Below are 22,216 nucleotides of genomic sequence, written 5' to 3' on the forward strand. Positions count from 1 at the left end.
TTATACATATTGATTTCCATATAACATAATTGTTTACAAATGAACTGTATGGGTTTGTCTGTGTACAGTACTTGCTTGCATCTTAATAATATTCTCCTACCTCTTTATACTTATATATGAGAGCTGTATTGATTTGTGTTTTAATTCATGATTTCTGAGATGTTAATGGTTGAAAGGCTTCTTGCAAATTAAAGCTTATGTGACATCCCCTTGATAGGTATTAATAAGTATATTTTAAAAAAATAAATTAAATTGTTTTAAGCCATTTAGCAATTCTGTTATTGTGTCTGCAGTATTGAAATGCTTAATGGTATGGTTTTGGGTCATAAATGAATCCTGACAAACATGATAAAATGTATTATATACAGCTTTTGTTAGTTCTTTAGCTTATGTATAATAAGCATGTCAATTTGTTTGTCTTAAAATATCAAATGACGTTGCTGGTCCATCACATACATTAAGCGTACAGTCACTGTCATTCAGTGTTGTCATAATTGTGAAGAATTACGATGATTTATGTATGTAAATTTTATGATGCAATTCACTAAAGTACCTAGATAGTTTAAGCCAATGAAAACCTCATACATGCAGTACCTGTATGACTGTCTTTGCTTTGTTTTTGGACTTTTATCTTGCTGAAAACCAATTTACAGATGATTCTACACCACAATCCTGGCTTCAGATTTACAGAGTCATTATAGTGTGATATTACAGTGTTCACACATTTTAACATGAAAACAGGCTTAATTATTGTTATCTTGTTAAGTTTTGTATGTTTGCTGGACAAGGATGTAGATTTCATTCTATTTATGTTTTTAGGAGTGAGCACTACTCTCACTTGAGATTACATTCATATGTAGTTTGCTATTTATTTTATTTACTTTTGGCGCAGTGCAATACCTCAGGCCACTTTGAAAAATAAGGGTAATAGAATACATTTTTTTTCCAATAGATTTTAGACATTTCTTCTCATGCACCCTTTGTCTGGGCCATGGACATTTGAGCAAACAGCTGTGGTCTGTAATTTCAAACATATCTCATTGGAGAAATACAGCTACAAAGAGCACAGATGTATAATAGTAGTCTAACATAATAATTACTATGGTATGTAAGCCTCAAATGTTAAGGCTGAGTTATTTAGACTAAAGGCAATATCTAACTAGACTTCTAGTGATCTGTTCGAGCTTGGCATTTACATTTTACTTTTTGGTCCCTGCTCTAGCCACAGTTGTTCATACCAATTATAAAAATTCAAATGGACATTGAGATTATTAATTCACAAACAATAAACTTGTACAAATACTTGGCATGAGACTGTTCAGAGTAAGATTATATGATGGCGTACATAGTATGATGTAAACAAGAAGATATCTGCTTGAAATAAAACACACCTTTGTTTTTTTTCCTATACTATGTTGAAGTTATAGCTACTTATACAATTACACATCCTAAAACTGTAATGTACTACAGTTTTAGTAAAAATAATATAGTAGTAACTAATAAATCCTCTTTTTGTGTTTACTGTAATTTGTACTGATATACATGGTTAGCTATTTTAAACTCTGTTAATAATGTGGATTACAAATTGCATTTATTGTTCATAGGAAAAGAAACTGAATAAGTCTGACACTAGCAAAAACAAAAAAAAATAATTTTACAGTTTGAACAAATTGACCAAAAGGGTCTTTGTTCATTTAAACTTTTTAACCAGGAAAGAAGAATACAGTAATCCCTCACCTATCGCGGGGGTTACGTTCCAGAGCCCCCCGCGATAGGTGAAAATCCGCGAAGTAGCGACCTATATTTATTTTATTATTTATACATATTTTAAGCCTTTATAAACCCTTCCCACACTCTTATAAACCTTTCTCACTCTCTTGTTAACCTTTCCCACACTCTTATAAACACTTCCTATGCTCTTAAACACTTTCTACATTCTTAAACACTGCAGACCAACACTGCACGCAGCGATCAGACGTCGAAGTGTCTGCACTCGCTTTGTGAAGGGGGGCAGCTGAACTCACGCTGAGCAGAAATGGACTTTGTGCTGCTTCTGCCAAAATACCTGCTTGTCGCTCTGCGCGTTCAGAAGGAGGAGGAGGAGTTTGGGCTGTGAGGGCTGAACGCACGTTCGCTCAAACCCCCCTCCCCGGAGTACGCAGTACGCTCCTGCCACTTTGCATTGTCAAGGGGGTGGGGAGCTGAATGAACGCTAAGGACAAGTGGACTTTGTGCTGGCTTTGTGCTGCTTGTCGCTCTGCGTGTCAATAATTTAAAAGCCTGTACATCACCAATTTTCCTGTCTCACTGTCTTGTCTTGCGTGAAGTTAAAATGTTTTATAATAGTGAGATGTTACTCATATCCTTAGCCCGACATCCACATATCATATGTGTTAACAAAGTGTATTTTATAAGTTTACATGTGTTTAAAGCATGTGGGATGGGTATTTTAAGGCTTAAACTATAAAAATGGTTATTTATATGGTCTTTCTATATCGCGGATTTTCTCCTGTTGCTGATGGGTCTGGAACATAACTTCCGCGATAGGCGGGCAATCACTTGTATTTAAAAACCCGCGAAGTCGTGAATCCGTGAAAAGTGAACCGCGAAGTAGCGAGGGATTACTGTATCCCATTTTATCACTCTTAGCATGTTACATTGAATTGAAAGGCACACCTTTAAAATAAAATCAAAAGACATCTGCCTTCCTGTGGTGTACTTTTTAATTTTTTTGTCCTCCACTATACCTGCTTCCCTGTTCATAATGATCTTCTTTTCTTGTCATTTCCTGACTGACTACCTCCCTTCCTCCCCTTGATTCTCTCTCTCGCACACACACACATCTATGCTTTTTCTCTGCACTATTAATACAAACTGGGAAACCTGTCATGTGTATGTTCCTACCATACAGTAAGCTTATACTGTAAGTCTCTCTTCCACCCACATTCCCAAGACAAACAAGATCTGCACAAACTAATAACAGACAATCAATTGTATATCTTTTTGTCAATACTGAAGAAAATGTTTAAACGTTCACGTTCCTGGATGAAAAGTATGTGAACCCTTGTGTTTAGGAAATGATTGAATCTCCAGGCAGTAATAACCTTCTGCAAATATTTCCTATGGTTCCTGATTCACTTACACAATGCTTAGGAGAAGTTGAGACCACTGTTTCTTACAAAACTTCTTTTTTTTTTTTTGTTCATTGATACCTCTTAACATTCCTTATGTGAGCAGTTCTCTTCAAGTAATGCCACAGAATCTCAATTATAATGAGGTCAAAAATCTGCTGTGGCCATTCCAGAGCACCCATTGAGTTATTGAATTCTGTTTCTGTATTCTGTTTAAGCCTTTGCTATGCTGATTTACTAGTGTTTCAGGTCATTGTCTTCTTGCATCACCCTTCTATTAAGGTTCAGGTGAAGGACCCATATCTTGACATTTTCCTGTAAAATTTGTTAATGCAATTTTGAATTCATTTTTCCCCCTATGATAGCAAGCCCTCAGGCAGCAAAGAGTCCTTCCATGAATAACATTATTTTTCTGTATTTTTCATATAGTGAATACATGAACAGATAATTTGGAAAGTTCATAAAATAATAAATAAAGATATTTTATAAAATGACCAAACGTAATACACACTGTGGCTGAAATATAAAAGAAGCTGTTCTTAGACAATGCACTCTTACAGATCTATATATTTCTCTTTCCTGACTGGAGATTTTAATGTGTCTTGTTTTATTGGCTGTATTTTGAGAGACTACTGAAAAAACATATTAATGTTCTTAATTGATAGAATACAACTTAAGTAAACTACAAAACCAGTGCCTTGCAAAACAGAAAGTAAAACAGTAGCTATGACTTACCTGATAGTCAGTTATTTCTTCACAGTCATGATATATATTGGTTTGCCATATAAAATTGCATTCTAAAGTGAAGCATATTTTATATAATCTTTAAAAAAAAATAAGTAGCCCACTGTACCATTTTAATGGAGTTTATGGATACCAGTGTACCATTATAATGAAAAGCCTTAAAATTTACTAAAACATTCATTTTCAAGCCAAAAATGTTGATCTATGTTATGAGATTACACTTATCCTACAAAACAGTGTATTCATGTTGTTTTAAACAGGTAAAAAAGAAAAAAGCAAACCATTGTTGTGACATTTATCTGTTTTAAAGAGTGAACGGCTGTGCACCTCACTTCACCAACTACTCTGATTGTCTTCCTCCGTGGCACCTTGGATCATGTATTTACCTTGGAAAGTCATCACCAAGCACCATTCTTGACATTATTGAACGTTATTGTGCAGATGAGAATTGCTATATCTGTACTATGGACAACTAGAAAATAATCACTAAAAAAGTCCCACTTACTATCGCTTACATTCTGAATTTTGTTTCTTCATTTTTCAGAGATACTGTCTGGTGCAGTTGGATTGATAATGTACGTGTGTGTTTGAGTTGAGAGAGAATATAGAGCAGACGCAAAGCATGAAATCAAGTGACAAGAATTGAGCGGACATTATAGGCATCAATCCATCCATTCATCCATCCATATTCCTCTAGGGCAGGGTTGTATGGCAGCTATAGCCCATCCCAGCGATCATTGGCTAAACGCAATGCAAAAACAGCACCAAGACAGGGTGCCAGTCCATTACAGGACAAATTAAAACATACACTCACGCACACGCACACACACACACACACACACACACACACACACACACACAGTAGGGACACTTCTAAGTTTAATCAGGCTGATGTTCAAGTACAGTACATATCTTTCAACCCAGGCATAGTGGTAGCACAAAGCTGTCATTCATGCCTCTCAGTGCCATGTTCTACATGCAGTTTGTATGTTCTCCTTTTGTATTTATTGGTATCTGTGTCACTTAAATTTCTCATTTGAAAACGTTGTGCTCAGTTCTTTTATTACCATATCTTCAGAGACGGATGCTCATCATGCATTTAACAAATGGATAATTGGTTTGTGGGGCATCAATGTATTCTATCACACACTATTTTTTTTCTTTTCTTTTTTAAATTATGCATGCTCAAAGCATGCCACAGAAAAGGTGACTTGGCTCTTTCAAAAACCTATTTGCGTTTATTATAAATACAATGCAGTATAATCAGTTCATATTTATTGTTATTTGGAAAAAGTACTGTTACACTCTTATGTGCTCTTTTCACCATGCTGCCACTACTTGGTGTATATCTTGCTCCATATGCTTAGCAAAACAGCGCCACAAAAATGTAAAGGGCTCTGGCATTGTTGAAATTGGGTTGTCATAACTCCACTCACAGTGGCCACTAGAATCAGACTCACAAGCAAGAAATGTATCCTTACCTTGACTGTTTTATAAAACACGACAGCTAAGTAGTTATTTTTAAAATTAATAAACTATTTATTTTAGAACACAATTTAATGAAGCCAACTAATATTTACCATGAATGTGAATAAATAACTAACTTCCAAAAATAAGTAATTTATCCTTTAACAGTATATTTATTTTTATTATTGCAGTGTCATTTTCACCTTCTCTGAAACATACTTTTATTTTTAATAGGCCCTGTTTTAGCCTTTGTTCTGGATCAAAAGTTGATATTTGTATAATTAAGCAATCTTATCCAAATGGTAACAATTGCACATTAACATAAACATAGCTGACATTTTTCTTACAAGCTCAGTAGACATAAGAGGAAGTGGAAGGATTTACTCAAATGCATGAATAAAAAAAGATTGCCCAGAAGCACTTTTCATATAAAAATGCTAAGATAATAAATGCAGTTTAACATGCATGTTTGCTGAATCTAATCAAATTGCATATTAATTGCCTGTCAAAACACGGAAGAGTAATATTTGCTTAACTCACTATAAAATAATCTGTTTTGTATTTCTGCAAATGCTGTTTTTCTTTTTAATTAACCACTTTATTAATCAGTGTTTGCTTCTTTAAAATAGCAATACTTTAATATTCTCTCATTGCAGTTCATGCTTTTTAATTTGGCTTTTCTGCCTTTGCTTTTTCTGTTGTCTTATTTCCTGATGAACTCCTCCTTCCAGGGCTATGTCACAGTAAATGAAATCAATGAGATGTATGGCAAGTCTGGAAACATTTCCCTACCCTGTCAGCTCCCTCTGGATACAGTCTGTTCCAAGCCAGATAAGGAAGTTTCCTCAACAGAACAGACTGCCTTGTCACCTAAGGAAGAGGTTTGTTGGTTTGTTCCTTTTATGTGCTGTGGTGGTTCTGCTCATTTTGTTATTTGATTCCTGGTCACCCTCTTCTTGTTGAACTTTATGATAGTGTTCTTTTCTCTTTACAGTACACTTTTACTAGAGGAAACGTACAACAGCAGGGTGCTTTATAATTGCTTTTTGTATATGCTGTTAACAATTGTAGTAGAGTTAAGTAGACTGCTCAGGGTCGTATAACAACAACAACATTTATTTATATAGTACATTTTCGTACAAATAATGTAGCTCAAAGTGCTTTACATGATGAAGAAAAGAGAAAAAAGACAAAGTAAGAATTAAAATAAGACAACACTGATTAAGATTAACATAGAATAAGGGTAAGGTTCGATGGCCAGGGAGGACAGAAAAAACAAAAAATTCCAGACAGCTGGAAAAAAAAAAAAATCTGCAGGGGTTCCAGACCATGAGACCGCTTAGCCCCCTCTGGGCATTCTACCTAACATAAATGAACAGTCCTCTTTGTATTTAGGGTTCTCATGGAAGGACTTGATGATGATGGTCATGTAGACTTCTGGCTTTTAATCTATCAATATAGGAACATCATGGTGCTTTGATTAGGTGGTGGTGGCGCTGGTTGCCCCCACAGAAAACCGGAAAAAAAAAACCAGAAGAGAGAGTACGGGTTAGTACGGATTTTAGAGCCACCATGAATAGTTATGATAATTAATTGAATATACAGAGCATCAGGATTAAACTAAAATGAAGTTATGAGAAAGCCATGTTAAAGTAATGAGTTTTTAGCAGTTTTTTTTAAAGTGCTCCACTGTATTAGCCTGGCGAATTCCTATTGGCAGGCTATTCCAGATTTTAGGTGCATAACAGCAGAAGGCTGCCTCACCACTTCTTTTAAGTTTAGCTCTTGGAATTCTAAGCAGACAGTCATTTGAGGATCTAAGGTTACGATTTGGAATATACTGTAAGGTGCCAGACATTCCGCTCTATAAGATGGGTGAGATTATTTAAGGCTTTGTAAACCATAAGCAGTAGTTTAAAGTCAATTCTGAATGACACAGGTAACCAGTGTAGTGACATCAAAACTGGAGAAAAGTGCTTGGATTTTGTTTTCCTAGTTAGGATCCTAGCAGCTGCATTCTGCACTAGTTGCAAACGATTTATGTCTTTTTTGGGTAGTCCTGAGAGGAGTGCGTTACAGTAATCTAGTCGACTGAAAACAAAAGTGTGAGATGGAGGCTGTAAACCTTGTGGTTTGAGGTTCATTTTAATAGTTAATGTTCCAGGCTTTCTGCCCCTTTCATTTATGTGTAATAAGTTTCACTTTCTAGGGGCCTCATGTATACAGTAAATGGTGCGTACACACAAAAATGTTGCGTAAGCCCGTTTCCACGCTCAAATCGGGATGTATAAAACCTAAACTTGGCATAAAGCCATGCACATTTTCACGGTAGCTCCAACCCTGGCATGTTCAAGTTCTCCGCTCGGTTTTGCAAACTGGCAGCACCTAGCGTCAAAGCAGTGCTGCTGTTCTCAGGTGGTTTCCCTTTCTTTTTTACATCCACAATGCCGGCTTTATCAAATACACTGAAATTAACCGCATATTGTTCATTAGTTTAAGGCATCTGATTGTAATTAACCTATAACAATATAATGGTCCACGGAATAGCCAAACTATTCTAAATACCATAGCTGCTTTAGCGTTGTTACTCTCACCGTACCTTCTTCTACTTTCAGCTGCTCCCGTTAGGGGTTGCCACAGCGGATCATCTTTTTCCATATTACTCTCACTGCACCACTCGGAGCAGCTGATCGGAAAGAGAATTACTGGTATACAGAATCAAGCACACGCTGCCTCAGCCATTTGCTATTTGAACTGCTCTTATCTGACAAATGCTTCAGAGCCTTTCCCCTACGGACCTCACGGTTCAGAAACAGTTTGATCCCAAGAACTATAAACGCACTCAATCAGTCCATCAAGTGCTCCTTGTAGAACTGGTTGTACTTACAAGTACAATTACCTCACTGTAAACTTGCGATACAGTTATAATATTGCACAACCTGCGCCACTTTATAAAGCCCCTATTTACATATGATGACAATATTATTTTTAAGATGAAATGCAGCAAAATATGTTTATTACATTATACAGATAAAATGTTAACGTCATTTAAATAATCCATATTGGTGATAATTAAACACATGAGGACACAGTGGCGCAGCACTAGTTCAGGGGTTGTTCCTGCCTTGCGCTATATTCTTGCTGGTGCTGGTGTGACACTGGATGGATAGAATAATTAAACATGTACTACGAAGATATTTCAATGTTCCTTAAAAGTTTTGAAGAATCAGAGTTCTAAGCTTACAGATGGCTTAACATCTATTACAGAGCTGATTGTGTGGTGAGTGGTTACTTGGAGAAAGAAAAGGAAGAACAGGAATTGGGGGTTAGTACGTTTGAAAGAAACAGACAGTACTACTGCAATAAATTATTTCATCGAAGGTCACGCACGGCGCAGCAAGCATCTTGCGGTAGGCAGGAACAATCACTGCGCCACCGTGTTCCCATATTTAATAACATGCTTTAATTCTTACAATTATGAAAATTATATCAACTATACATCTCAGTATTTTAATTATTCACAGAGCTGTAATATCATGAATGTAATGGATTCTGTGTCCTGTCAGAGGAAGAGAAAGTCTGTTTAAGAAGCACGTAGTGATTCATACACATAGAACACATACAAAACAAAGCATTTAACGTGTTACTTTAGTTACGATGGTATTTGAGAAACTAGTGAATTAAACGATTTAAAGATGAAGTTTATGATGTTCTACTTTAATGACAAAATAAATTACGTGATTGAAGTGGAAATTTCGAGATTAAAGTTGGCATTTTGAGCTTTTTTCTCACTGTGTCCCTATTTTTTTTTCTTTTCTCTGCACCCTAATAAGCTTTCATATGACACTCAGATGGTGGGCTACGACTCTCCTTTTCATGGCGACTTTGATATCTGACCGCATCTTTTTTATTTCGGGCACTGTGCATCTTTGTGAACTTGAGCTTTCGAGTTTTCTTCGACACTCTGTCACTCGATCAACTTCCTTTTGTTGATTTTACCACTGTTTAAACCAACAAATAGCAAGTTTTTCCTTGACTCCACTTGGTATTCGCTGAAATTCTTCTATTTCCCCCCGTGCTTTTGCCATTATCTTTTCACAGAAGGCTGAGCTTAAGGGCTATTTATATTGATTTGCATATTCAAAGAGGTGTAATTCTGGGAGGAGTTAGGGCGGGACAGCAGGCGCGTGCACGTGCGTTACTTTTCACACTGACCGGGATTTATGTAGCGGAAGAACGTGGAAGTTGGCGAACGCACAGATTTATGCATCTGGATTTTTTTGTGAGTACGAACATTTTAGCTTTTGTCCGTACGCCATGTTTTAGTGTGAATTTTACGCTCGACGTTATACATGAGGCCCCAGGTGACTACCCAGTTTTGATGATCGCCCACATTGTTCTCAGTGATTTTGTTGACTTTTGGGTGTCTGTTGTTTCTCCTGTTTTGGTGTCATTTGCAAATTTTACACATTTACTCCAAAAAATGTGAAATTATTTTTTTCAATATAACTTTATGTAAGTCAGTACAAAGGTCCCCAATGAACTTTATGCTATGTGGCCCATTCTCTCCTTATCTGTACTCCAGCTTACTGCCCACTCATAATACAGTGTTATTTAGAAGTAATATAACTCATGCCAAAGACTTTTAGCTGCTGGATTAATGTTTTGTGTGAGCTATATCAGAGGTTATCATATTGTGTACTTTGTTATTGAGTATTATTCCAGGTGTTTGGCCAACAAAGCCTGCAGACCTTAATGGGATCTCTTATTCTTCTAAACATATATTCTTTAGTATACTGTTAAAACAAAATTAGTCTAGTTTTGCTTTGAATATAGTTTACACTATTTTCTATAGAAGTGAAGTAAGGATTTTTTGCTCTTATAGTAACAATCTCATGGATTTGTTCACCAATAAAATACTTGCTTAATGCATCTCTATATAAAACAACCTATTTTTAAAATGCATATTTGCAGTATATGATATTTTATTTTTACATTTCGCACAAATTGTAAATCTTTACAAGTCTTGTTGCCATCAAAATGCAGTAACAGCAACTGTGAAACCTATAGTAAGATCTGACAAAGTATTTTCTATTTGTGCATGTGGTCCAAAATCAGAATGTTGGATACGGATAGTCGATGATTGTATATGAGTAGGGAGTTCTTGTCTAGGGTACTTTGCTTGGATCTTCTCCAAAACATGATCACTATTTATATCCTAAAAGAGAATCTGAGTCATAAAGATGGACTTCAAATACCAATCAAATGTAACTAATTATAGTAATTAACAGTTTTTCTCAGATACACTGGTGATTTTAAAATCCATATGTTGTAGGAGTATGTTTTTTTTTCCTGTTTGTTTTTGTCAAATGAGGAACATCTATCCATCATCCAACCTGCTATATTCTAACTACAGGGTCACGGGGGGTCTGCTGGAGCCATTCCCTGCCAACACAGGGCGCAAGGCAGGAAACAAACCCCAGGCAGGGCACCAGCCCACCGCAGGTCGCATGCACACACACAGACACACACACACCAAGCACACACTAGGGACAATTTAGAATCGCCAATGCACCTAACCTGCATGTCTTTGGACTGTGGGAGGAAACCCACGCAGACACAGGGAGAACATGCAAATTCCACGCAGGGAGGATCCGGGAAGTGAACCTGGGTCTCCTTACTGCGAGGCAGCAGCACTACCCACTGCGCCACTACCACTGCGTGTATATGTATAGTTTTAATATAGTTAAGTTTAAATTTTATGATTGGGAGGATTTGCTTCCTAAAAATAAAGTGATATGCAGTGATATCATTCAATCGGTATATTATAATTAATAGTATATTGCATGAAAAATCCTTTGCACGTTAAATGTGCTTATGATATAAAATATTGATCCCTGGGAGTTTTCCTTTTTCCCCCATTCCTAAACCTGTCATCTCTAAATCATTATGTAATAGGTTTGAAACTTGTATACATTTAATTTTTTTTAATTGACAAGCAAGCAATAAGAGATTCCACATTTCTTATTCACTCCAGCACTCTCCTTTTACTTGTTTTTTTTAGGTTGTCAAAAAGGTTATATCGAACTCCAAGGTTTATGCAAGCAAGTGTTGTAAAATACAGAATAAAATCATAATGGTAGGATTTTTGGCTTCTCCATCACACATATTTAAACTGGCTGCACTGTTCCTCATGTAAAATAAATTCCTGTCCTTACTAGATTGACTTACTGTCAGGCAAAGTTCTACATTATTTATTTGTCCAGTTGGAAAAACATCCATCCATCCATCCATCTTCCAACCCGCTGAATCCGAACACAGGGTCACGGGGGTCTGCTGGAGCCAATACCAGCCAACACAGGGCACAAGGCAGGAATCAATCCCGGGCAGGGTGCCAACTCACCGCAGGACACAAACACAAACACACCCACACACCAAGCACACATTAGGGCCAATTTAGAATCGCCAATAAACCTAACCAGCATGTCTTTGAACTGTGGGAGGAAACCGGAGCACCCGGAGGTAACCCACGGGGAGAACATGCAAACTCCACGCAGGGAGGACCCGGGAAGCGAACTCAGGTCTCCTAACTGCGAGGCAGCAGCGCTACCACTGCGCCACCGTGCCGCCCCTTGGAACAGTACAAGTATCATTAAAGAGCTAGCATATAGCTATTCAAAATTATGAATATGAAAAATATGTTTAAAAATTTGTGAATGCTTTTAAATTTCTAATTGTGTACTTATACAGGTAACATGAAAGTTGCCAACATGGTAGCATACCAGATATCTCTTTCATTGTAGTTAGAAAATCTTTGCTTGAGTAAAATATTTGTCTGTAAACCATCTTTTTGAGGCTTGTGTGTTTTCCCTATGTCAGTGTGACATTTTTCCCACATCCCAAAGATCTGCAGGTTAGCTAGGCTGCCGCCTCTAAATTGGCTTTTTAGGATAAATGTATTGACGCCCTATCAGTGTTTGCTGCTGCCTTGCGCCTCATACTGCTGGGATAGTCCGTCTCTCTAATGACCTGGCTTTATCATGTTTTATTTTGTCAAATAAGAAAATCACTGCAAATTTCCATCAAACTTGGGGGCATATTGATTTGTATGAGGAGCAGATATATATAATATTTCTTCTGATGATAAATAATTTTACACTTTTAAATATTTAAAAAAGAGAATTAATTGGATTATTTTTTAGCATCAAGATATTAGTGCTAATCTTAAATATAAAAGTAAATGTCACAATTAACCTTTCAAAAAGAGTAACTTTGGATACACTGAATAGGATCTAAATTGAACATTTTTCAGTTAAACCTGGTGCACATCAGCTGTCAGGAGGGAAGGTGCCATTTCTCACAAACAAGTTATCTTCAGATTGTCTTATTGACCTGAAAGCAAATGTTTTTTTTTTTTTTTTTGGAACTTCAGTTTACTCATTGGTGAATTTTAGGTAAGCAGCAGTATAAACTAATTTTGGTGCATCTTTGTTTAATTCACCTGAGTATTAATACTGTATATAATTAGAAGACAGTTTATTCTTGTATATGTGGAAGCACTTTATTACCAAAAGCTTTGGTTCAAAATGAGTTGTTACACTATAATTAAATTGTGACAGTTATCAGAGTTATCATTCACTCCCGCTGTTAATTTGAGAATACCAACAACAAATCAGTCAGCATTTTTCATATATAAAGTTTAGATGCAAGTCAATAAATGAATTAAGATTTTAAAAGATCTAAGAAACACTGAATATCCAACAGCTCTACAAACCATTAATAATTCTGTTTTCCCACTAACACAAGAAACTTGAACTTAAATTGACCACTTCAATAGTGATGTTAACTATATCCCGTGCAGTAAGATTTCTTCCTGATATAATTATTAAACAAGACTCCTAATTTGTATAATTTTTATATTGAAAGCTATTAAAAAAGAAACAGTAAAGCATTGACTGTATGATGGCCAAATCCAGTTTCCATATTTTGTAATAGTACCTTGAAAGTGCTATCTATATATTGATTATTTTTAATTAAAAATTTGAAAATAGGATTCTTGATTTTGCCAAAATATTGTTGCAAATTCTCAACATGGTCAATGTTGCAAATGTATTGCAATACCTGGCCTAAGTAGAAAACAGTATTAAACATAATTTTCAAAGGAATATGTCATACTGGTTAATGTGATTTAAACGATTTGTGGTAAGGTAATAACAACAGAAGTTGGAATGGTGGTGACTTCTACAGTCATATGAAAAAGTTTGAGAACCCCTCTTAATTCTTTGGATTTTTGTTTATCATTGGCTGAGCTTTCGAAGTAGCAACTTCCTTTTAATATATGACATGCCTTATGGAAACAGTTGTATTTCAGCAGTGACATTAAGTTTATTGGATTAACAGAAATTATGCAATATGCATCACAACAAAATTAGACAGGTACATAATTTTGGGCACCCCAACAGTGATATTGCATCAATACTTAGTTGAGCCTCCTTTTGCAACTATAACAGCCTCTAGACGCCTCCTATAGCCTTTGATGAGTGTCTGGATTCTGGATGGAGGTATTTTTGACCAATCTTCCATACAAAATCTCTCCAGTTAAGTTAAATTTGATGGCTGCCAAGCATGGACAACCTGCTTCAAATCATCCCATAGATTTCAATGATATTCAAGTCAGGGGACTGTGACGGCCATTCGAGAACATTGTACTTCTCCCTCTGCATAAATGCCTTTGTAGATTTCGAACTGTGTTTTGGGTCATTGACTTGTTGGAATATCCAACCCCTGCATAACTTCAACTTTGTGACAGATGCTTGAACATTATCCTGAAGAATTTGTTGAATTCATCTGACCCTTGACTTTAGCAAGGGCCCCAGACCCTGAACTAGCTGCACAGCCCCACAGCAAGATGGAACCTCCACCAAATTTGACAGTAGATAGCAGGTTTTTTTCTTGGAATGTGGTGTTCTTCTTCCACCATGCAAAGTGCTTTTTGTTATGACCAAATAACTCAATTTTTGTCTCATCAGTCCAAAGCACTTTGTTCCAAAATGAATCTGGCTTGTCTAAATGAGCATTTGCATCCAACAAACGGCTCTGTTTGTGGCGTGAGTGCACAAAGGGTTTCTTTCTTATCACCCTGCCATACAGATGTTCTTTGTGCAAATTGCGCTGAATTGTAGAACGATGTACAGATACACCATCTGCAGCAAGATGTTCTTGCAGGTCTTTGGAAGTGATCTGTAGGTTGTCTGTAACCATTCTCACAATCCTGTGCATATACAACTCCTGTATAGGGTGGTCCAGATCTAACTGTGCAACTTTTAATGCAGTGCAATAATTGCATAATTAGATCTGGATCACCCTGTATTTTTCTTGGCCTGCCAGACCTGGGTTTAACAGCAACTGTGCCTGTAGCCTTCCATTTCCTGATTACATTCCTTACAGTTGAAACTGACAGTTTAAACCTCTGAGATAGCTTTTTGTAGCCTTCCTTTGTTTTCAGATCTTTTGAGAGTTGCTTTGAAGATCCCATGCCGTAACTCTTCAGAGGAGAGTCAAAGGGAAGCACAGCTTGCCATTGACCACCTTAAATACCTTTTCTCATGATTGGACACACCTGTCTATGAAGTTCAAGGCTTAACAATCTAATCCAACCAATTTGGTGTTGCAAGTAATCAGTATTGAGCAGTTACATGCATTCAAATCAGCAAAATTAGAAGGGGACCCAAATTTTTGCACAGCCGGTTTTTCACATTTGATTTCATTTCATACAATTAAATACTGCTTAACTAAAAATATTTGTTTGGAAAACACCCCAGTACTCAGATATTCCTAGGAAATGAAAGATATTCCAATGTTATCTTTTTTTTGAAAGTAGAGTAAATTATTATGCAGGCTGAGAGGGGTTCCCAAACTTTTTCATATTACTGTATATGCTTGTACACAAACAACTGAATGACAAAACGTTTAGATATTGCATTTAACAGACATAAATATATTTTTGTCAGGTTGATGGATATCTAATTGCTGAGCTTTTTTGTTGCAAATTATGATGAAGGCTTTAGTTCCTGTTATTAGATGTCTTTGAGACCAAGGACAAAAAACATAATGGATTACTAAGAGTTGGTACAGTTTAAACCAACTCTTTTCACATTTCTCCGAGTTATAGCACCCTGTGTGTACAGTATCTCAAATGCCTCAGACCAAGGAATGATGACTCTCGCAAGCAGTGCTCCATTACTCTAGACATTGCTGGATTTGTATTTTTCTTGTGAAACCAGTACTTTCATAACTATTGTCATCAGCTTTCACTTTATAGGCCTCATAGATAGAAATGACATCAGTAACATCTTCAAATGGCATGCAGTTAGACCAGGAGTTTATCATAATGTGGCCATCTATCTAATATAGCCTGTTTGGCATTTGGTACCTTTTCTGGGTAATTTAAGCACACACTGAGTAGATCCTGCCATCCAACTGTAATATGCAGAGCCCTTTGGGATAGGGTTCAAATGTAAATGATTCAATAAAAAAATGCAAGTGCTTTCTAATTTCTGATTAAATTTATCATATGTGGTTGAAACCTGTGGGTTTTGATTTTACATACAGCAAAGTTATAAATAAGGCACAAAAAAGTTATTCCATAGCAAAACAAAAATTATTTTTTAGAAAGCAAAATAAGCGCTGTTGTGAATGTAATTTTTTACCACCAGCAGCGGTGATAAGCATTGCATCATTCACCAATTGTATTTCTTCTGTTTTTCTTTTCATTCCTTTTCAAAGTCCTTGCCACCCTCTTCTGTGTGCTCTGGTTGTGCCTCTCCTCGTCTTTCCTCTCTTCGTCCTGTTCCTAAACCTCCTTCTGTTCACTGGCCTGAAGTCATGGTTACTTATGTTGACCCTTCTCCTTTACCCGATACTCCTTCTCCTCCTCCACTTCCAGCCAAAAAACACCGCCGCCATCGACAGGTAATGTAGGGTGTGTTTTTAGTGACTCTTCCATTTAACTAGCTATAATATTGTTGTGCACGGCAGGATTTCATTTTCTTAGGCCTGATTTACAATACAATGGTTATGGCTGATTGCAAGTCTTAGCTCATGATTACATCAGTCTAGTGGATTTTTTTGTTCCTCTGAACTAAATAAAGCACATTACTTGCACTTAACTTTTTTTAGTGTGATAATGCTAAATGAAATATTTCATACTATTTATTTTAAGGCATTTGTTTGTGAACTTTAATTTACTTTTATGATTAGACTATTCAGAATATATTATGAACTATTCCAAGTTGATAAGGTTTACAGTTGTCACCAGCAAGACACTCCAGGCTCTCTCTCTCTTGTCATCTCTAATATGTTACAGGGGGGCATGAATATGGCATGGGACGCTGGAATACTACTGTTTAACTGAAAAATATCAGTCAGCCAGTGACAGATTTCACTACTTTGCCTGGGATCTGGCTTTCCTGTGTAGTGGTTCTCTCTCTCTTAGCATGATATTGTATGTTTTCAGTTGCAGCAAGTTTTAAATAGTGGTACCATGCTTATGGCTTTCTGTAACTAAAAAGTTATTAAGTTAAACCAGGTAATTTGTTTGATGCCTACTGATGTGTGAGAGTTTGATCTTGCTTTGCCTTTAGGACATTGCAGCTGTTGTAATTGACAATATATTTATCAAATAGATATTATGCTCTGTGGTGGGCTGGCGCCCTGCCCGGGGTTTGTTTCCTGCCTTGCACCCTGTGTTGGCTGGGATTGGCTCCAGCAAACCCCCGTGACCCTGTAGTTAGGATATAGCGGGTTGAATAATGGATGGATGGATATCATGCTGTCAGTCTTTTCTTTGCAGATAGAAGATGGTAATTGAACATGCCAAAATCTTATAATTTCTTATAATGCATAATTACATTATTACTCACGATTTTCCATTGGTAAACTCCATATTTAATTTTATTAAATTGATTTGTCCACTAAATATGTGGCAAGACTAAAAGGTGCTACGTATATCTAACTTGCTACAAACTATGCTCTATTAATTACACCCTATATAGAGGCTAAGATTGGCTTCTCTGAGTCCAGAGTATTGAATCTACTACAATGGGAGTTTAGCTCTGTTTAAATATGCAGGTGATTCTAATAATATGAAATCCAGAAATTAAGTGTACAGCACATACAAGAAGGGTAGGAAGGTGAGGTTAATGTATATTTCTGCTACTGATTTAGACTGGTACATCTGTATGAGAATATGATCCATTGTGCTCACAATCCCCTTGCACATGTTATAGTCCGTTGGGAAAATGGAGACGTTTACTGAAGGTAAATCAAGACTAGTTTTACTCAAAGCACTTAGTTCTCACTTCACCACTTATACACCACTTCTGTTCTGATTAACTACATCAAGGCATTTGCCATTCTGTACCTTCACTAGTCAATATGACCCCAAGGATACTTAAACTATTACATTTACATTTACATTTATTTGCTTAGCAGACACTTTGATCAATAGTGACTTTTAAAAGAGGTAAACAATTCAGTAACATTAGGCTAGGGCCTGTTTGTTCAGCAAGTTGATTGCCACAAGTGAATAGATGTAATAACTCATTTACAATCATAGATTACAATCAGTAATGCAATTAAACTTAAACAAATAACCGAGAATATAATATCTATCTATCTATCTATCTATCTATCTATCTATCTATCTATCTATCTATCTATCTATCTATCTATCTATCTATCTATCTATCTATCTATCTATCTATCTATCTATCTATCTATCTATAGATATATATGTAATTTTTTTTCTCTTTTCAATTAGACAGATATTCACAGAATAGATGGGTCTTCAGTTATTTCTTAAATACATTGAGGGAGTCAGCAGTACGGATGGAGGTGGGCAGCCCATTCCACCAGCTTGGAACCACACAGGAAAAGTGTCTGGTTTGCAACTTGATGCCATATAGTGGTGGCATCACCAGACACTGTTCCCTGGCAGACAGACCTGAGTGGGCGAGAAGGAGTATAGTACTTCACCAGTGTCTCCCATATACTCTCGTGTTGACCCATAGACTACTGCAACAGGGAGCCAGTGTAGTGACCTGAAGAGATGAGTGACATGTGCCCATCTCCGCTGGTTAAATACAAGACAGGTTGCTGTATTCTGGATCATCTGTGGTGGTTTGATAGCACATGTGGGTTCTCCTGCCACAGGTGAATTACTGTATTCTAGAAGCTACAAGACCAAATCCTGGAATGAGAGGTTGTGCTGCATACCCTGCCAGAAAAGGTCTGATCTTGTGGATGTTGTATAGCATGAACCTGTATAAATGAGAAACAGTAGAAATGTGGTCAGAAAAAAGACATATTACACTTGTAGCAGCTTCTCCCATTCAACTATAGACTGCAAGCCACCTAATACTGGGAGAGAACCAGACCCTCACATTTATAGATATTAATTTGCATCAATAGCACCTCATGCTTGGCTGTAAGACTCAAGTGTACACTGATGATAACCATCTGATGAGACAGAAAAGTAACATTTGCATATCTGAGAGATGCAGCCTTGGGGCTCCTAAATAATATAGGCAAGTGTCAATCTCAGGAGATTGAATAGTATGTGGCTAAAGCTCTGAAACATTGTGCTTTTAGCACATGCCATATTATACTGTGAAGTGCATGAACATAAGCATTCAGTGGGATTACAAAACAGACAAAAATCAGCAAATCCATGCAATATTTTAATTATCCTTGTACAAACAAACAGTTCCCCAACCTGGAGAGAATCTTTATTGCTTCTCTAGATTCCTGTGTTCTCCTTGGTCTCCTCCCCATCACACCATCACAGACTTTTCTGCAGAGGTTGAGAATGTGATTCCTCAATAACTGAAATGTTACCTGTTTTCCCCATTTTTGAAAAGTTGAAAGCATAATTTTAGTCCAGCAATGCAAATATGTTGTTCATGTCTTCCACATAACATTATAGAGAGGCATTAACTAAGGAGCTGTCACAGTGTCTGGTTCCCAGGGCATCAGCATTTCTTGTTAAATATCATCGACTACTGCAGACTTTGAAGTACAGATCTCTTCTCATTCAGCACAATAATCTTAGCTGCAAAAACAATTCCAGTCTCTCCAAATGCTTCTGGTACATTGTCCGTTGCAAAAGGCTTGTCCAGGAGGTTGTCTAGGTGTTATTTCCATCTATAAGCTGCTCTCCTTGAAAAATCTCTACCACACTTAGGTATTTGTTTATGTCATTTTAACAGATGATGTCGTCTTGAACCATCTGCATTTTTTATCCATATCTAAAAATTCTAAAGCTGACATTGCATGGAAGGCCTCTTTATTTTACTTGATGTTTCACCTTACATCTGAATCAGAATAGATCCTTAAGCTGTCCCATGACTATCATTAATTATTATTCAACCCATTACAATCTCTAATTATTGTCATAACATCAATACACGAGTATGCAGAGGTGTAACGTAACATTCCCACTAGAATCACAGTGCAGTATACAGACTAGAAGTTATTTATACATACATGCACATGAGAGTTACTGTTTGTGCAAAACAATACAGTGCTTATTATTAATGGATTAAGTACAAACCAAGGTTATTGTAGTTAACGAATACTAAAATCAAAACTGAAACTATTATTAAAAAAATTTTTTTGTAAACTGAAATAAAATAATTAACAAAACCGAAATGAAACACTAAAACTAAACGAAACTATTAAAGTAGCTGGAAAGACTAACTGAAATAAAATAATAATTTCTAAAATATTTTTAGTTTTCGAATGAATATTCTTGCCTTTAGGCTTTAACCCTTGTAAGTTTTAACTCTAAAACAGAAATTCATCCACCATGAGCCGCCCGCTCATATTCATCCAGTGAACGGCGGTTGGTGATGGAGGGCGGGTGTTCACACAGCATTTGTGGTGACAGAGCAAGCTGAATGCGGGTGCGTAAAGCGTGTGAAATAGAAAGCGAATTACGTCCCACCTTTCTTTGTGCTTGTTGTGTATCAAGATGTAATTCAAACAGCTGAAAACAGAATGTGCTGGTCAACAAAAAGTTTACTATATGGACAGAAAAATCACAAGTGAGTAACGTTTCAGTTTATTTCTCAGATGACTGCTTTTTGTTGACAGCAATTCACCTGTCACTTCGCAACGGAGAAATCGTTTTTACTTTCTCATATACTATATATAAAATATATATAAATAAAAAATATATATATAAAATATAGTATAGAGAAAGTATAGTAATCATGAAAAAATTCGACCTCAATATTTTGATTAATCTTGACGTTATAGACCTCCCACAGTCCAAAAATACAATTTTTTAGAATTGTGTGTGTGTGTGTGTGTGCGCGCGCATGTCTGTGTGTGTGTAAACAGGATAACTCAAAAACGCAACTGGATAGATGGATGAAATTCGGCATGTGGTTGTTACACCACTGTAGATCTGTATTCATTTTTGAGCCAAATCCATCACCGAGAAGTGGTACTTTATCTGAACACATACTCGATTTATTTATTTTTTTCATTCAGCTGCAGAGTCCGATTTATTCAACTTTACTTTTATAATAATTGTTCTATATATTATTAATTTCATTTTATTTGTTGTTGATGGTTCCTTAATGTACATAATATAAAAATATAATCATTGTCTTGCGGTTTACTTCTCAAATATCCATCCCCATATCCGAATATACAAGAAAGTCGAGGGGAGGCCACTCCCAGTTTTTGAAAATAAAATGGCACTGATCGAGAGACTGACTGTCATCATACAAGATCAGCATATTGTTACTGACCAATCACTTTTGCTTTAAAAACATCGTTTAACAATGAAGTGATACAAACAAAGGTAGGTAGGCGAAGAGAGTCTGCCAAGTGATGAAAAACTAAACATACTAATGGGTTTTTGTATTTATTCTAAATTTATTAATTTCTCTTTTTTAGTTCATATTCACAACTCAAAATTCTTGATATTGTGAAAGTAATCCATTAGCAGAATTATATTTTAAAATATTTGTCTCCCTTTTTTCAATGTTTTTCTCTCTCTCTCCCTCAAAATAGATAGTTGAAATATCATATTCTTTTGGTTCTTAACATCATCCTTATCGTACATATTGCATACCAGGTATTTTTCCTGCCTTACATCCAAACCTGCTTGGGTAGGCTCCAGGTTTCCTGTAATCCTACTCTGTATAAACAGATTTAGATAATGTATACAGTATATTGTTCTTAATCTCAGATGCTGTCTCTGTTGTTTTATTCCTGTCCGTACTCCTATTACTTGCTCTTGCTCTGCTCTGCTCATTATGGGTTTACTGTCCTTTATGTTGGGCTATTCAAGTCTCACTGCCCCTAACCTTGACACTACATGCTTGTTGTTCTGTGTTTCCCTCAATACAGCTAGGTGAGGTCTACACACTTATTCAAGTCTAAGAGCCCTGTTCTTCTTAAGCCCCCATGATTGTCATGAGAAAATATTTTAAAAATTATACAATTGTGTAAAATTGTTCATATTCAGTATCTAGTTTTGATTATTCTTGTTTTTATCAGACAAAAACAAAACCAGATAGTAAACCATGTAGTGTAGTAAGCTTCCACTAACATTAAACTTGTATCCAAAGCTGTTAAGTGTACAGTTCTGTCTGATTGTGACACAAAACTAAACTCCGTAGGAGCTCCATGCCATAATTACTAAAATTAAAACTGAAACTAATAGATATAAAAATAAAATAGAAATATCTTTGTGAAATAAAAACTTAACTAAAACTAAAAATACACGATGAAGGAATGCTAAAACTAAACTGAATTTCCAAGTAAGGTCAGAAAAAATATAGAAATAAAAACTAATATAA

General features: G+C 36.3%; 1 protein-coding gene across 10 annotated transcripts in view; it reads left to right on the forward strand.

Moving 5' to 3' along the window:
* phldb2b (pleckstrin homology-like domain, family B, member 2b) overlaps window positions 1–22,216 on the forward strand; it is a 313,692-nt gene that overhangs the window by 210,956 nt on the left and 80,520 nt on the right. For 5 of the 10 annotated variants that reach the window (XM_051926504.1, XM_051926502.1, XM_051926503.1 and 2 more), the window contains 2 exons: window positions 6,074–6,223; window positions 16,128–16,313. The exons of 1 other annotated variant lie outside the window; for it this stretch is intronic. In XM_051926504.1, the coding sequence (XP_051782464.1) occupies window positions 6,074–6,223; window positions 16,128–16,313 (336 nt within the window). The remainder of the gene's footprint in view (window positions 1–6,073; window positions 6,224–16,127; window positions 16,314–22,216) is intronic. 4 more of the 10 variants (XM_028799479.2, XM_051926507.1, XM_051926506.1 and 1 more) reach the window with 2 other exon arrangements.

The sequence above is a fragment of the Erpetoichthys calabaricus genome, chromosome 4, assembly GCF_900747795.2.
Source record: "Erpetoichthys calabaricus chromosome 4, fErpCal1.3, whole genome shotgun sequence".
Classification (NCBI taxonomy): domain Eukaryota; kingdom Metazoa; phylum Chordata; class Cladistia; order Polypteriformes; family Polypteridae; genus Erpetoichthys; species Erpetoichthys calabaricus.